Source organism: Corvus brachyrhynchos, unplaced genomic scaffold, assembly GCF_000691975.1.
Source record: "Corvus brachyrhynchos isolate BGI_N302 unplaced genomic scaffold, ASM69197v1 scaffold18, whole genome shotgun sequence".
Classification (NCBI taxonomy): Eukaryota; Metazoa; Chordata; class Aves; order Passeriformes; family Corvidae; genus Corvus; species Corvus brachyrhynchos.
Window position 1 is genome coordinate 3339078 of NW_008246064.1, and position 17699 is coordinate 3356776.

The 17699-nt window shown below is 41.0% G+C and overlaps 1 protein-coding gene across 1 annotated transcript in view; it reads left to right on the forward strand.

The window, feature by feature from the left end:
* Positions 1 to 6091: 6091 nt before the first annotated feature.
* DLEC1 (deleted in lung and esophageal cancer 1) overlaps positions 6092 to 17699 on the forward strand; it is a 33857-nt gene continuing 22249 nt past the window's right edge. Inside the window, exons 1-13 of the mRNA XM_008643157.2 lie at positions 6092 to 6722; positions 7540 to 7680; positions 8232 to 8388; positions 8866 to 8976; positions 10592 to 10731; positions 10991 to 11208; positions 11446 to 11527; positions 11948 to 12035; positions 12839 to 13012; positions 13786 to 13922; positions 14819 to 14911; positions 15169 to 15259; positions 16184 to 16346. Coding sequence (XP_008641379.1) covers positions 6474 to 6722; positions 7540 to 7680; positions 8232 to 8388; positions 8866 to 8976; positions 10592 to 10731; positions 10991 to 11208; positions 11446 to 11527; positions 11948 to 12035; positions 12839 to 13012; positions 13786 to 13922; positions 14819 to 14911; positions 15169 to 15259; positions 16184 to 16346 — 1844 coding nt within the window. The 5' untranslated portion in view covers positions 6092 to 6473. The remainder of the gene's footprint in view (positions 6723 to 7539; positions 7681 to 8231; positions 8389 to 8865; positions 8977 to 10591; positions 10732 to 10990; positions 11209 to 11445; positions 11528 to 11947; positions 12036 to 12838; positions 13013 to 13785; positions 13923 to 14818; positions 14912 to 15168; positions 15260 to 16183; positions 16347 to 17699) is intronic.

The window sequence follows — 17699 nt, forward strand, 5'->3', positions numbered from 1 at the left end:
AGCACATCCTCACATTACAGACACCTGGAGCACAAACAGGCATGGAAGAACAATTTGCATTTTTCCCTCTAACTAATTCACCTGATTCACTCACCCAAACCAGGAGAGCAGGGGAATATCTGCAAACTCATTGTGTCTGACAGTTTGTTGACAGGAGGCTGAGAAAAATCCTGCCAGATAAAGGTAAGAAAAAAGGAGTTTAATTCCTTGTGCACAAGATTACAAAACAAGAAGGGCAACCTGGTAAAGTACTGAGGCACTGGGACAGCACAAGACAGGTCCAAGCCATGGTTTTCTGACAGCCATGGCTTGGATGAATGAGCCCAGACAGGTAAATCACAAGGGGATAAAAAGTATCAGGGTGATCTCAGACAGGAGCTCCCAAGGGTGGCGAGAAAAGTGGAAGAAACAGACTGAAAGTTTCTCCTCTTCCAAGATTTATTTTCACATTTATAGAAATCCTGGCTGCTGTGTAAAAAGAACTTCCAAGAGAACTGAAACCCAGAAGGGAAGAAAGAACCGTATTTCCTACTAAAAAGTGTCAATCATTGGGTTATTCCCAGCAGCATAAATTAGCCATCGTGGAGTTCTGCCATGGCATGCCAGATTGCTTCCAGGACAGAAGAGGCTCACACAAACCTCATCTATGTACATATATATGCAAACGTGGAATCTGCAGTGCAGGTCTGGGGTACAGCCATCTCCCCCGTGGTGTCCCTGAAGGGTGGATAAACACTATTAGGTATCAGTTAAACATTTTTGTTACTGCAAAATCTTTAAGATCTGGAGGAATGAAGGCTGTGATCTACCACCATGTGCCAAGAAATGGATTTCTACCAAAACTAGCGCTAGGTAAAAAAATGAAAGATATTCTGGAGTGTGAAAATGCTAACATTATTCTTTAATTTGGGGACAAAAGGTATATCCGCAAGAAGAAGTCAAATACTGGCTTGTAAATCTAACCAGAGGCTGCTTTCCTTGTTAGTTTTCATAGACTCCTTACAATAACTAGTGGAACCCCGTACAGTCATGGAGCACAGAATGAAAATCACTAATTTTAACAAAATATGTCACTGGGTTAAACTGTTTTGGGTTAGAGATAATAACTTGAGAAAAGGAGGTCAGACTGTAATCCAGTAACCCTCCTTTAGCCAGGGATCTGGGAACATGTCAGTGGAGTGGGAGCCCCTTGTTCTGCTCTGCCTAAGTGTCACATCTGCACTGTATCCTCCAGCTGGATCTCTGCATGGAGGGGAAGTGTGGGGGATCCCAGGATCTCTGCGTAAAGGGGGAGTGTGGAGGATCCCAGGATCTCTGTGTGAAGGGGGTGTGTGAAGGATCCCAGGATCTCTATGTGGAGTGGTATCATGGAGGATCCCAGGATCTCTGTGTGAAGGGGGTGTGTGAAGGATCCCAGGATCTCTGCGTGGATTGGTATCATGGAGGATCCCAGGATCTCTGCGTGGAGGCGTAGCCCATTTCCAGTTTAATTAGAGTGATGTATCTGCCCAGACACTGCCAGAAAAGGATGACTGGCCCCTTTGTGTATGCATTTTCCACATGCTTCTCCTACTTGTTGGGTGTGTCTGGTTTGTAAATCCCATGTGGCATGAGTGAAATTACAGTGTAAGTACTTCAGCAGAAGCATGGCAATACCCACTCACATGCTTTAGAGAGGGACAGACTTCTAGGTACAGGAAAAAAGTGCAGGAAACTAAGAAATGCTTAAACTCAGGAAACGTAAACTGGAAGCAAGTTGGAAATAGTTGACTCATGTCAGGAAAGAGTCACAAAATAACTCCACACAAGATGTTAAGAGAGAAAATAATGAAAAATGTTCAGGTGGAACTGCAAGTCGCAGGTTATTTCAAACTCTCTCCAACTGGAGATGATCACAGCACATCGAAGCAAGGTCAGATCTGTAAGATATGGATTGTCTCCAAACTAGGACATTTGAAGAAAAAGCAGCTTTGGCGGGATGGGGAAGCAGTGTGATGGGAGAATCCAGCTTTTAGAAACTGAGCTCTTTGGTACTTTTCACCTGAAAGTGAAAAGTTATTTCTCCATTTTCCATATCTGCAAATTTTACTTGGGTTTTAAAGTCATTCTGTGTATGCTGGTTTTTGCTCCTCTTCAAGAAGAAGGAGTTGCTTTGATGGTAACTTGCAAAGGAGAACTGCATTCCAGTGATACCTGTTCAGCTGCATCTGCAATAACTACAAGACAATACATAGTTTTGCCAGTGAAAAACATTTTGCCCAATACACTGGTAAGAGAATATGCCAGATTGCATAGGTGGAAATATTTATGCCTGCTCAGTTGCCTGATCAAAACAAAGATTTAATGCAAAACAAAGATTTAATTTCGTTTTTAAAGGCTTTCCTGAAAACATGGAAACCTTAACAGGACCACTGGAGGGCAGCAACGTCCAAGCGAATCATCCATCAGTGCACTTGTGGGAATTACTTCGTGAAACCCCCCAAAAAAACTTAGCAAAAAATTATAAATAATTAGAAATTATTTTCTGCTGCCCATATGAAAGTATGAAAAACAGTGCAATTCCTCCAGAGCAAAAGGCAGCACTGCAGTGTCAGTTCCCTTGCTTTCCCACATCTAAAGAATGCCACCTGAAGCCTGCAGGACTTGTCTTGTTGCCAGAAATTGCTAAAAATATCAAAAACTATGTGGAGTCTTGATGCATTCTGAACCCCCAGGATTTGTGTATTTTTAAAAAATCGATAGAAGTGCCAAAAATATTTTGTATATCTATATATCTATATATATATCTATTTATATATATAAATTTGAATTATATTTACATTTGAGCTATGTGTAGGTGCATATGTCTAAATTAATCCATACTGTTGTATTAACGTAAGGGAGAAAAACCTTTGATTTTTATTTTTTAAGAGTGTCCTATATTTCATAATTTCAAAGAAACCTTTCAAACACCAAGTGAGTGGAATCAGTATAATGAGTGCTCCCTCTCTAAAGAAGTCCACTGACATTAGTGAAGACTTTGGGATCACTGTGAAGATAAAAGTATGAACTTTTCTGTGAGCATTGAAAGAATGCTATTATTAGTCCAGTATTTATACATTTAAGGAATACATGTTCACAATAATTTAAGATTATAGTCAGACACAGTAGTCCATTGGTTATAAATATAGAAATAATAAGAAATATACTGGCTGACTTACACACCCAGGACATAACATCTGTCTATATTTTTGATAAAAGAGGAGTGAGGTAAATAAAACTGGTATGGAGCTTGATATTTCTGTAAAAAATATAAGATACAGTTCCACTCTGCAATTTTGTTATGTACACATAACCTCTTACTCAGTAACTGAGCTCCCTGTTTGCATTCAAATCACATCCAGCTATTTCATATGCAAAAATGTTCTGTCACTGTCAGAACAAGGGGAAAAAAGGAGATGGGCTTGTCCTATCGTAGTGTCATTTGGCACCTGGATGCCTGAACAAATCACCTCCAGGACTCTGATTTTGTTAGATAACAATGGGAAAGATGTTTTCTGAATATGTTACTACCAGAAGAAAGAATGGGTTTGGACAACAGCTGAACTTTGAAGAGGCCCCACAGGATAACAAGGAATGTGTGGGGATCACTTGGGGAGTGTGAACAAAATAAATACAGAAAAGCAATATGATCCTGACAAGACAGGGAGACTGCTTTAAAACGTGGAAAAATCCATGTCTTAGTAGAAGTTATGATTCCTCTAAGGTATGTGACAGGCATTTGGGCATATTTTATTTCAGAATAGCTTGTACCTGGTCCTGTAGACTGAGAGCCCATTAGCTGATGGAGCTGACCAGGTGATCCTGGAGAGATCAGTTTCAGATTAATTTCCTCCAAGAAAAATCCCCCTGTGCTCCACACTGCACATGAGCATCAAGGTGGGGCCCTCGGGAATCTGTTCAGATCCACACACCCAATCCAAACCTAAAACCCACCACAAAATTCAGCCTTACATGGTACAGAGGGAAATCCAAGGTAAAACACCTGGTAGAAGTCATCCATGGCAGTTAGAGAAAGTGTTTATGTTTACACATATAAATATTTATACCTCTGTATTTATACCTATAAATGTAGGATAAAGTTGCTGTTGGGTTTTTTATTTTCCATTCCCTACATGCACGAGTCTCTCTTTAGCCTTTGGAATTTAAATATCTTATAATGGTGATAAAGAGGATGATATATATGGAAATTGTTCTTAATGCTCATCATATTTATATGGAAATGTGTGCGTGTATATATATCCATGTGAATTTAACTGTTTTACAATAGGAACTGTGGCATTTATTCTTTATCTAAGTAAATGATGATAGCATAAAAATGGAAATCTAAGGAAAAATATCCCATTGTCATATGGGAAACAATTGTGCATTGCTCTGGAACAGTGGTTTAAGCCCCTCCTTCTGACCCTGCAGTTGGCTTCTGGGCAGATGGATCTCACCTTCACTTCCAGATTTTATGGACTGTAGTTTGAAAAGCAAAATCCAGCTTCTAAGCTGAGATGATGTGCTTGGCAAGTTACTGAAAGACAGTAAAGATGAAAGTACAGCAAGATTTTTCCACAGTCAGTTTTCATGTGCTTTTATATACTGTTTTAAACAAAAACATCTGGTTTACTGTCACCATTTTAAAGGCTGGGGAAGAATTCTTTTTTAAAATTCTGGATTTTACTAATGTTCCAGTTAGCAAACAGATGTTAAAATCAATTGTAATAGCACATGATGTGAAAAGTTGGACTTCTAATATGGAAATGTGTTAAAATGTGGACGCAGTGATTTTGAAGGCGAGAACCTACAAGCCTGCACAGAACAAAGTTGTTTGAGAGCACAAGTCTGATGAGGAGCAGCTGAGAGAGCTGGGGGGGGGGTTCAGCCTGGAGAAAAGGAGGCTCAGGGGGGACCTTCTCACTCTCTAGAACTCCCTGACAGGAGTGTGCAGACAGGTGGGGGTCAGGCTCTCCTCTCAGGGAACAAGAGCAGGACCAGAGAAAATGGTCTCAAGTTGCACCAGGGAAGGTTTAGGTTAGATATTAGTGAAAATTTCGTTGCTGAAAGGGTTATCAAACTTTGGAACAGGCTGCCCAGAACAGTGGTGGCATCACCCCCTGGAAGCCTTCAAAAAGTGTGAGGATATGGCACTTGGTGACAGGGTTTAGTGGTGATCTCAGCAGTGCTGGGGTAATGGTAGGACTTGATGATCTTAGAGATGTTTTTCAGCCTTAGTGATTCTGTGATTCTATGAAAGCTGTGAACCTTTTCTATTGGAAAGCACAAGTACCTGGTCCTATCCTTGTCAGACATCTGTGATTTCTCTGCCTTAATCTTTGGAACAGGTTATCGCAGATTTGCCAAGCTTTCTCTTGGGCAAGCTTCCCTTTTCCACAGGGAAATTAAAACCACAGTAGTGCCTCTGGCTTTAATTTGGTGTTTTATTCCAAATGCAGACTTTGGTGAGCTGAGGACCTAAAGCTCGTGACACCCCGTAGACTCAAGCCCATGTGCCACATGCCTAAAAAAACCAGTTGAATTTCAACCACCCCCATGGTTGCCGTGGGGTTTACACCCACAGCCTTTGGCTTGTCTGCTGGTGGGACAACACCCGTTGGTGAATTCCAATTATTTTTGCCATGGTTATTTTCTGTTGAGGGTGTAACATTGCCCAGCCCATTGTCCAAAACCCTGTAGAGCCAAAGGACCTTGACAGCGATGGAGAAGCCCGGGGGGCACAGTCTGGTTCCTTCACTTTGAGCAAGAAGAGTGGAGGAGGGGGAGCAAAAAGAAAGAAAGAATAAAAAGGCAGCAGGACAAGGAGAAAATCTACACCGGGATGGTTTCTATGGAAAATATCACCGGGTTCAGCGGAGCCTGTTGTTAGCAACCAGTGTATACAGCCAGGGCGCCGCAGGCAGAGCGGGGAGATGGATGGGTTGGGGCTGATGATGAACATTCCCATCTCCCAGCCCCGTTCCAGCGGCAGGGAACAGCCCAGCCTCCTCGCCCCGCGTGTGGGGAAATTAGGAGAGGGTTTAGCCTCTTCCCTCAGCTCCAACCCACAACCTGCACAGCGGCGGAGGGACCCTCCACAATCCCCCCGAAGTCCAAATCTCCTTCACAGGTTTCAAGTCAACATTTTATTTCTTATTAATTCACGACGCTACTCGCACTTAAAATATCACAAGTACATTGCAGGGAAGAGACGGGATACGAGCCCCTCAGAGACTCGGGGTGCAGCACTCAGAGCGCCGGCGGGGCTGTGAGGGGCGATGGCGCCCGGGAAAGGGAAGGGGGGGCACCGCCATTACCCCGCCAGGCCGTGCCCTGCCCGCCCGCGCGGTCACTCGGCAACGGCGGCGGCGGGAGGCTGAGGACGGGCCGGCCCGGCCCTGGCTGAGGGGAGCCCCTGTCCCGACACACCGGATCCCAGAGCCGGGCTGGACATGGCTGAGGGGAGCCCCGGCCCCGACACCCCGGATCCCAGAGCCGGGCTGGACATGGCTGAGGGGAGCCCCGGCCCCGACACCCCGGATCCCAGAGCCGGGCTGGACATGGCTGAGGGGAGCCCCGGCCCCGACACCCCGGATCCCAGAGCCGGGCTGGACATGGCTGAGGGGAGCCCCAGCCCCGGCACGCAGGAGCCCAGAGCCGGGCTGGACATGGCTGAGGGGAGCTCCAGCCCCAATCCGCAGGTAACTCAGCGGGGCTGGGCAGCACGGGCACAAATAGCATAGCCCCAAATAGCATCACAGCCCTGCACACAGACCCTGCAAACAGCCTCACACACACACAGACCTGCACTTACCCTTGGGACACACAGACACACACATACACAGACCACCCTGCACACAGAGATCCCCACTGCAAACAGCCTTACAGACACACCTGCACACAGAGACCCCCCTGTGAACAGATTCACACACAGATCCACCAGCACTCAGAGACCACCCTGCAATCAGCTTCACACACAGACCCCCCCCATAAACAGCCTCATAAACACACACCCACACACCCACAGCCTCACCCAGACCCCGCTGCAAACAGCCTCTCACATCCTCGCACATACAGATCCCCCTGCAAACAGCCTCACACACACACACACAGCTGTACACACAAACCCCCATAGAAACAGTACCACACACACTGATACACCCCTGCACACGCCCTGGGGCACAAACACACGCCCTACACAAGGACTGTCACACAAAAACATCCCCTGTACAGTGCTTGTATCTGCCTCACGCACACTCTCCCCACTCACACAGCCCATCACACACGCCGTGCACACAGAGAACCGTGTCCATCACCATCACCTACACGTCCAGCCAGCCAGCACAGACACACTCGCAGACATCCACACCTCCACGCCTCAGTGATCCTGTGCATACACATCCCCTTTCCAGGTACCTTTTCCCATTTGTTTATTCCAGCTGTTTGCGTGCACCTAGTGATCTCTTCCCATCCTATATCGGGCTTTAAGCTCTAAACATCCTCATTTTCTTTCCCCAGGACATCTCCCATGTGCTGGCTAGGACCTTTAAGGACCTGTACACTGGAGATGTTTTTGAGGTGGACATGGCAACAAACTGGATTGAGTCCCAAGGAGAAGACAGTGTTTATCAGGACAGTTATACAGATGAGCTAGAGAAGGTACAAGTCCAAACCAAGTCAGAGTTTGGAGCTCTTTAGTTGCTGCTTAGATCTTCCGTAAAATAAAATTAAAAGGCAGGTGTTGGTCCTACAATTGACATTTTAATGGAAATTTACTTGAGCACAGTTTCCCATAGAACCTTTCATGTAAGTTAATATTCACATGCTCCTTCATGATGTTGTTATCTCTAGCTGGCTTTTCAGACACAGAATACAACCAGTAAAAGCAGTAGCCCTTTAAATGCCTATTGTACTGGCTGAAAACTTTTCCCTGTACCTGCTGATCAGTGCCCCAGGTTTCTTATCTTGTCATCACCCCAGTAGCTGTTGTCAGTGTATAAAAGAAGAGACTGATGCTGGATGATTTTAGCCACAGGTATTTTTTTTTCTGTTTTGTGTCATCATGGAATGGCAGTGTTTTAGCAGGCCAGTTGATGCTAGTAAAGTAGTGATGTTTTACCAATCTATCTCTGTTTACCTCTCAAAGACAAACAGAAAACATTTACCTGTAACAGCTCAGATTTCTCTTTATTCACCCATACCCATGGCAGCTTCTTGCTGAGTATAAGAGCCGACTGATGGAAGCTGACAAAGCAGAAGAGGAGATCATTCAGGCCCAGGCCCGAGCCAAAGCTGAAGAAGAAAGGGTTCTAAATCTGATGAAGGCTGATGCAGGGGAACATTTCCATAAAATGGGGCTGCCACCAGGTGAGGATTCGAGAATGTTGCCCCCCAGGACATGGTTATGGTACCTGGAGACCAGTTTGGAGTTGTCTTTACATCAACAGAGCAACTTGGAAGGATTTTGTGCTGAGGTTCAAGTAGAGTAACATCTGGTTAACACTGAGAAACCAAACAACCAGGTTATGTTCAAGGTATTAAATTTGAAATTGAAGGGTTACCACTTAAATATTACAAGCATACATACCTTGATATATAGCAGCAACAAACAGATTAAATGTTTCTCCAAAGGGTGCTTAGCTGGGTTTGAACTGAATTTAGAACTGTGGAGGTACATGTCAGATTTTGGGATTAAAATACCAGATTATATCTCTATAAAAAAAAATAACCTGACAGGGATGAGGTGTAAAAATATTACTTTGGATTGATCAAGATAGTGTGTTTTAAGGGGCTAATATTTTGTCTTTTTTGATTGTCCTTTGTTTGTTGGCTTTTCTGTTGCAGTGGCATCTTCTTTTCGGTGGATTGTGGATAATGAACTTCTCAGAAAAAATAATTTAATCTGTCCTGAGGATTACATCACTGAGAAACTACCTCTTGCTAAAGCACCAAAAGGTAACTTTTAAAGCAGAAAGTAATTTAGACTTTTTAGAACACTCTATAATTGAAATATTGGAGGATGTAGCAGATCTATTTTTATAGTTTTCTGCCAAAGCAGAAGGGACTCTATTATTTTAAGCATAATATTCCACTAAGGGCACATTCTCAAAGTAAAATTGATAAATTCAAAACTACTGAGTTTAGATGTTCTTCAATATGGTGTTTAATGGTTGTTGCACATTTGTTTACAGTTCTTTCCATCTCACACAAAAACTCTGAGTTCTATCTTGTAGTGTTTTGGTCCAAAATACTCATTACTGTTTATCTGCTGTGAGATAAGAATTAGGAGAAATGCAAAACAGGCACCAAACTTGAAAGAATATAAAGAAGTTTATTAACAGACCAAAAAGAAGGCTAATATTTTGTCTTTTTTGATTGTCCTTTGTTTGTTGGCTTTTCTGTTGCAGTGGCATCTTCTTTTCGGTGGATTGTGGATAATGAACTTCTCAGAAAAAATAATTTAATCTGTCCTGAGGATTACATCACTGAGAAACTACCTCTTGCTAAAGCACCAAAAGGTAACTTTTAAAGCAGAAAGTAATTTAGACTTTTTAGAACACTCTATAATTGAAATATTGGAGGATGTAGCAGATCTATTTTTATAGTTTTCTGCCAAAGCAGAAGGGACTCTATTATTTTAAGCATAATATTCCACTAAGGGCACATTCTCAAAGTAAAATTGATAAATTCAAAACTACTGAGTTTAGATGTTCTTCAATATGGTGTTTAATGGTTGTTGCACATTTGTTTACAGTTCTTTCCATCTCACACAAAAACTCTGAGTTCTATCTCTATCCAATTTCATTAGCACAGAAGCTGCAACTACATCTTGTATACAGTGAAGGGAAGCAGTTACATTAAAGTAAAAACTATTTTCAGTGAAATGTAATTGTCTTCTTGATTTAGGGTTTAAAATTTTCCAGTTCTGGAAATATATTAGTTTTATTTGCATATGACGATCAGGACGAAAAATATTTTGGTCAATGTCAAGACTTCTTTACTTCTTTTATTTATGTCTGAGCTAAGATGAAAGGTTTTAGGATCATTGAAATGAATTTTTTCAGTCAAGCCAAGATAAAGTAATCAACTTAGTCACAAATTTCAAGATTTGGTGTTCCAAAGGGAAAAATCTCACATCTTAAATTTGGTGGCAGTTTTGCTGTCTAACCATAGGAACATGGGACTAGGTGGTATATCCTGTTTTTGTCAAGTTTCTGACTGTCAGAAGTCCATCATATAGATCTTTTTGTAAACTGAACAGGGCATTCTAAGTCCCACTCACTTGTAAGGTTAACATATCTGTCTGGGAGTAATATAACTGTATACAGCCTGTTTAACTAGTGCTTCTAAAAGCTTTCTTATTAAAGCACTCAGCTTTGTTTGTACAAAATAAGTTATAAATATAAATTAAATTGTAGAGGATTTAAACTGTATTTTTGCTATCGAGACTTAAAATAAAAACTCATATACCTATGCTTAGACTAAATAATGTTTTCATGTTTATCATTCTTATTCATGCTTATCATTCATGTTTTCCTCTTACAGAATTTTTTTTTTCTTTGAATTGCAGGAGCATCAGAACCTGGATACCTGAAAGGGACCTGTAAACAACGTGCTTTTTCACTGGACAAGAGTATCTACCTGCCTGGCAGTGTGACAAGTGTGTCTTCAACTCCAGACTCTAGCCTCGAGGCTAAAACCGTAAGTAAGGTACATGTTACAAGTTTGTTTTAGTCTGTCTGATCTGTAAGGCCTCTTGCTGTTTCTGCAACAAAGGGTGAATATCAACCCATTGTTGATTTGACTCCAGTACTTAATTTATTTACTCTGTTAAAAAGGGAGAAACACTGTATTTGTTATATAAAATTTCATTGCTGTGTAGCTTTAGTTAGACATGTGCAGTTCCCTTTTTCATCATTCTCAAAATCACTGTGTTTAATGTTGCACGATGCACTCTTGTTTTTCAAAGAATACTAAAGCCTTACAGAAACGAGCTGGGAAAGAAAGTAAGGCCTGGAAAGCAGAGGAAATAAGTGAGTGTCTTGCCAGACTTGAGAAAAGACAGAATTACTTGAAGAACCCACGCTTTTTCCTACCCAATACTCTGCATGGAGGCAAATCTCTTGTAATATCTCAAGAAAAAGTGGAAGAAATCATAGCCAGAAGAAAAGCAGAAGATACCAAAGGGTATGCAGTGTGTACAGTTCCTGGATTCTGAGCTGGAGCACACAGAGCTCCACTATAGAATTGCTGTGGATTTACCCAGAGATATTTTGAGCTAAATTTCTTATATAGTCTCTTAATAACAAAGTATGTCTTTATGATATTTTGTTTCGGCCAAAGGAGACATTTTGCAATTTCTCATTTTATCAGTATTTAGAGAACTAGGCAAGAAGATAATGTCTCCTTTTTTTTATCTTTCAGTGATACCTCATTTGTTCCTGTGTTTCTTGCCAATCCACCTTCTGTCCTGTTTTCATATGATAAAGCTGGGCAGGTTTATGAGGTGAGAAGGTTCTTTGTAGAGAGTTAATTCTGCCTCCCTGGAGAATTATGTCCTATCATGATCTACGTATTTCTGTAGTCTTTCAATCTGTAGTCTTTCAATCTGTAGTCTTTCTGAATTTTAATAAAAGTCTGATTTTGTTCTGTATATTGAATTAATGACCCTTTAACTTCCTTGAAGATATTCCTTCACACCTGCCACTGACACACAAACCATTTAAAGATTAAATGGGTCCTTCTCAGTCTCTGCTTTGTTTTGGTACTACCTGATTCAGCCTCTATTGAATAAACTGGGATGTTGGGGTTGGTTGTGATGATGAAGTAGTTACTCCTAGCAGTCTTAGTAGTACCAGGGAATTGCAAATATTTTAATGAGTGATGATAAATACAATGGAGCATTTTCTTTTCTTTTTAAATGAAGATGACTATAGAGCTACGGAACATCACTTCAACAGGTCAACATGTAAGACTTATCCCCCCTTCTACTTCAGTATTTTTCATTTGGCCAGGTAAGGGTTCTTCTTCTACCTTTAAAATGTTAACGCATAAAAAATCTAATTTACCTGCTCTAACAAAGATTTTTCAGAGATACTCTGTTTTGTTCTGTTATCCATAGTGCTCAGTTCTTTAGAAATTCAAGGCTGACTTATTACCATTCACATGTAACTCATAAGCAGATTGAAATGGTCTAATGAGGAACTCAAGAAGGCTAAATTAAAGTGTTTGATGTTAGATTGAAATGTATCGGTGGAATACCTAGATCGAGTCTTATCCAAAATTCATCTAGGAACAGATGTAGTTTCCACTGAAAAAATTAGGAGGAGAGGGCAAGAAATAACACACTTCAGTTGCAGTAAGGAAGGGTAGGTTAGAGGAAAGTTAAGAAAATAATCTTTCCTGCAGTAGGATAGCCAGATACTGGGATAGATTGCCTGAGGAGATTGGGATACCCCAGGAACTGGAGGAATATTTAGAAGGAGTTAGATGCCTCCATGTAAGCCCTTTTGTCTTGTGGTAAAGCAAAACTGGGTCATGTCTCTAGTTTCTCCTTGCTGTTTTCTGTGTTTATGAGGAGCATATTTCAGACAAAACAATCTTTGAGCTCCCTGGAACATGTGCACATTCCCAGATTGCACTGCCAGGCCTCTTGTGCTCATCCCATTTTATCAGCTTGATTTAGGCAATAAATGAGGGGAGTTTACAGGCACATTTCCAGAGGAAGATGTGATCATAAATACCACTGCCAATTTGAGGAGGTTTTAAATTTTGTTTTAATTTTCTGCCTTTTTTTTTTTTTTTTTTCCCGCCCAAGGAAAATATCCAGGAAAGGGAGGAATGATTGCTCCTGGAATGGCATGCCAGTATACAGTCCAGTTTATTCCTGAATATCTGGGAGATTATGAAGATCATATATTAGTGGAGAGTCAAGTATCAGAACCTTTTGTCATCCCAGTCCAAGCTAAAGTATCACTTCCAGTATTAACATGTCAGTAGTGTCCAAATATTAAATTTCTCTAAAGATAAGCAGACTTGGGTTTTTTTTATTTGACTGTCTTCAATTTTGTGTGACAAAACAAATGTAGAAAAAATTGGCAGTGCCATTTCTGCATTGTGATATCTATCTCATTTTCATTCATCATAGATTTATCAGTTATTAAAATGTAATCCTGTTGAATTTTTCCTCAATTATTTGTTTTTGCCATCTTAGGCTCTTTTTTTTCCACTGTATTAGAGGTGTGAGTAGGAGCCACATTTCTAGGTTTGTGTTTTGTTGATTTCTGAACTCCCAATTGTAATTACTAATTCTAAATATTATAGAATTATGATTTAATTATAACTATTTTATGCTATTAATTAGTATTCATGGAATGTGAAATTAAATGTATGTGGATATGGTATACCTGCACCTCTTCAGATATCTAACCTCAACTATAACAAACAGGATTACTTTTGCAAAAAATTTGCTTTGATTTTTTGTAAATTCACGTTTCCTGTTACACTGAGCCTTTCTAAAAAAAATCATCTTACTTTTTATCATTCAATAATCTTTAAGGAGGAAAGATCATCTTACATCATTAAATTGTAAGATGAATGTAGAAATGTACATCTCACGCTGTCCAACTTCCAAGTGGAAAGAATTTGAGGAGGTTTAGGATTGCAAAACCTGGCACGTTCACATGCAGTAATGTCTGTAAAGAGTTGTTTAATCAGCAGCCTTCTCTGTCTCTGGAGTCTGATTTTCTGTGTTACTTGTTGCAGTGCCTGACGTTATAGACTGTGGTGCCTGCCTTGTCGGAGGAATAAAAACAACAGCAACCTTGTGCAGAAATGAGGGGCTTAGGACTGGGAAGTTCTCTATAATGCCAGAGAAAGCCTGTCCAGCTCCTGGTTCCGGGGTGAGTGATTAGAAGGGAAATACTGGACCCAGCATGGTGCTGGTGCCCTGGTGTGAAGGCCTTTTGAGCCTGTCATGGTGTATTAGCACAGAAGTCATAAGGCCTTGCTGGAGACATCTGCACTGTGCCATTCCTTCAGGAATTCAACTTTATCCTCAAGACTAATCTCCTTGGATGACTGTACCTTCTTCTTGTGCTCTGGCTTGCCTTTGGAACAGGTTGTCTTACTCAGGGGAGAAGTAAACTGAGGCATAGATGAGGGAAAAGAAAACTGGCTGGAACTTCAACCTTGCCCTTAAAGCAAATAGAAATGCCATCAATTGTAGCATTGCATGAAGTAATTTCCTCTCCCTCCTCACCAAAAACATCCCTTACTGATCCTGCTGCTCCTGTAGACACAGCTATCCACTCCAGCCTTGCTCTGTCTTTAGCTCCCCATCACAAAGCAGGGCCTAAGCGAAACAGACAAAGGAGATTAAACGGGGCAGGTAGACTGGCATTTTTGGTACTGGAGAAAAAGCAGATGGGCCAGGTTGTCCCTCCAGAGACTTCAGAGTTTCAACTCAGAGTTTTAAGCCTTGAAAAACAGACAGAGCTGTTCTATGAAAGGAAATGAGTATTAGGACTTCTGACACTGTCATTTGTCTTCAGAGACTGCACTTCCCCTCCTGCTTTCACCAAGGTCATTATAAAGCAGGGAGTATATTTTTTGTCTAATTAAGCCGTATTTATGAGCCACATTCTTTTGAGATATGTGAAAAAAAAGTATGGTAAGAGGTAAAACAGTGATGTTGTAATACACTGCCTGTTTCTGGTAAGCCTGTATTTTAAACACAACAACCTGGTCAATTAAATTTATTAATCTTTTTTTTTTCTTTCTTGTTTTAATACCTTAGGTGGCTGTCACTGATGATTTTGTGATACAGGATCCTTTTGGGATCCAGCCTGCTGTTTTGGAGCTAGCTCCAGGGCAGAATGCAACAGTAGAGGTTAGTGCCAAATGCCATAGGAAGTTTTTTGACTTTACCAGATAAATTAACAGGCAAGATCATTTTAGAAGATCTGGCCAGACCTTGCAGTTTTAGGTTTGTGTGAGCAAAAAATGACTCTGACTGTTTCTTGCAAGTGTAAGTTTTAATTACTAATTACAAAAACTGTCCTTTCAGGGAATATTTGCAAATTGAAGTGTATTACTTAGGAGAGAGAAATCAGTTACAGACCTTGCTATTTCCCTTCTCTCTTTCAGGTAGTGTTTTTCCCTTACTTGCCAGAAGCCTCACAGCAAACATTCACCATTTTGTGTGACAATTATCCAGTCAGTTATGTTACAGTCACAGGTTTGTTTCTAGCATGTTTCTAATTCCATAGATATTCAGATATTGTGAGTGGTGATTGCTGGCCTGAAGTGATGGTAACATTTTATGTCATTGGATTAAGCAAATACTGTGTCCCCTGATTACTTTTTTTTTTGTATTATTACTGCTCCTTCCCAGTGCATGGAATACATTGGATTCAGAAAACATTGAGCTCTTAACCTTTGGTAGCCAAAAATCCAAATGTAAAATGTCACCAAATTGCAGAAAAGAAAACCGGTTGCCAGGTGCAACTCATCTCTTTTACTTTTCTATCAATAAGATAACTTGACCAACTATGAAACATCAGGTGTAACAGGGCAGAAATGAACCCCATTTAGGGCACATCTTAGATGAGGGAGTTCAGGAGAGGTAGGAAGTCTTTGGATTAGCTAAGGAAACCAGTTCAAATTCTTGTAAATGTCAGTGCTTGTACTGTAATGTAACCGTGAGTGCTGTAACATGAGGCTTGGCTTGTAGTTTGTTGAATCACTTTATCACAGGTATTTACTTTGGTTTTTTTTTTACCACTTCATTTGCTGCTTATTTTAATTTTAATATACTGCTTATTTTAATTTTTAATACACTGCTCAAAACATCTGGGAGCCACATTGTCAACCACTGTAAACACCCTGCTCACTTCAGTGAAAAGATGCTGATGTGAGCTGAAGCTGTGGCCCTGAAACCCCTGTGAATAGCTGTGAAATTCATGAACAGAAGGTCTCTATTGATACATACTGATAAACAAAGAACATCAGGAAAATATTGTACAGTCAACACACTGGAGTTCTGAAACTTGAGGAAACACCAGATATGATCAGCAATGGCCATTACTGACATTTGCTATTGATTGTATGAACTATGTTAACAGTCAGATGGTAAACAGCAATACCTAATTATTTCTTCCAGGGGTTGGAGAGTTGGTTGCTCTGGAGCTTTTGTTTGTCACAGGTGGAGAAAGCAAACCTGAACTGGGGGAAGTCACTCATGTAACAGCACAGCATCTCATACGATTTGAGCCCCAAAACCCACACACCACTGAGGAGAAGATACTGGTTATAAAGAACTCCACGTATGTAGCTGCTATTAGAGTAATGCTCTGCAGTCTGGGCATACTGGTAGGGATCTCATTTGTCATACTCTGCTCTCTCAAGCTGGAGAAACCTTCATGCCCTTGATAAACTTTGTGCAGAATCTTTACTTCTTTTTGCTCCATTGTTTGGTAATTAAGGTTCAAGGAACATTGCACATGGATCAGACATTATGGCAACCATCAGCCAAGGTCAATGTATTTGCTTCAGTAGAGGCTAATCTACCAAAGATTCATAAATATACATGGTTGTAGGAAATACTTACAGGGTGATCCTGGTGAGATTTATCTAACTCTACATGTCTGCTACATATACTTGTGCAACTCAGCTAAGCACTCTTTTCCTTTCATAGTGCAGGGAAGAGATGCCCCCAAGCATGCAATTCTGACAGTAGACATCTTCCATAGAAAAGTCATAATACATCCTGGACTCCACTGGATCTCCACTGATTAAAACAGGAGCCCAATGTAATTAACTCACATTAAAATGCTCACATGGTTCCTACTATTGAGTCCTAATAGATTTAAATATAAATTCGATTTGAAGTCAAGGAATGTGTCCTTATGGATAATCACACCACACTGAACATAGTGGCATCCTGATTTTGCTCAAAATCGGTCAGGCTTTAACAGAAATACACTCGTGCATGATTGCAGCAGTGAGGGGCTGCAGACCATCAAAGCAGTGAGGAGGTCAGTGCTGGTTTTAGGTATATCAATGTAAATTGTTGCATGCTACAGTGAATATCTGGCAGTTGGTTTTGTGGCCTGGAAATCACACCTGCATAATGCCAGAACAGGCCAATGTTTGGATAAAGAAAGTGTGATTGGTGAACTGGATATTGTAAACTGACAAAGGATGTGACTGTGCCAATTTCCACATTTTCTCTGTCCTGTAATCACCACACCAGTCCCTGCACATCTGGTGTCAGCATTTGTATAAAACACAGCTGGCCAGGCTGAGAGTAAACGCCACAGAAGCAGGAAGAAAAAACCTTGTTTCTGCTACAGAAAGTGATACATGAAATTGTAAATGTCCAATTTTATCAGTGATACTTTCAAATTCCAGTGTTCTTGCTCCCTCTTGCTAAGGCAGAATTTTTGAGGTCAGCATGAGCAAGGTTCTCAAACCCATGAAGACATTCCATGGAATACACTTCTGCTGAAGCAACCTAGTTTAGCAGCCTTTTCTGGATTGCAAAGAGTGTGGCAGAGCCATGGCTGTAATTTTAGCTGGAGCCATTGTGTTTGTTGACATGTTAAAGACCACATGTTGCATTTGGACTAAATTCAGAATGGTGATGCAGGTCATCAGCAGTGATCCAAGGCAAACGT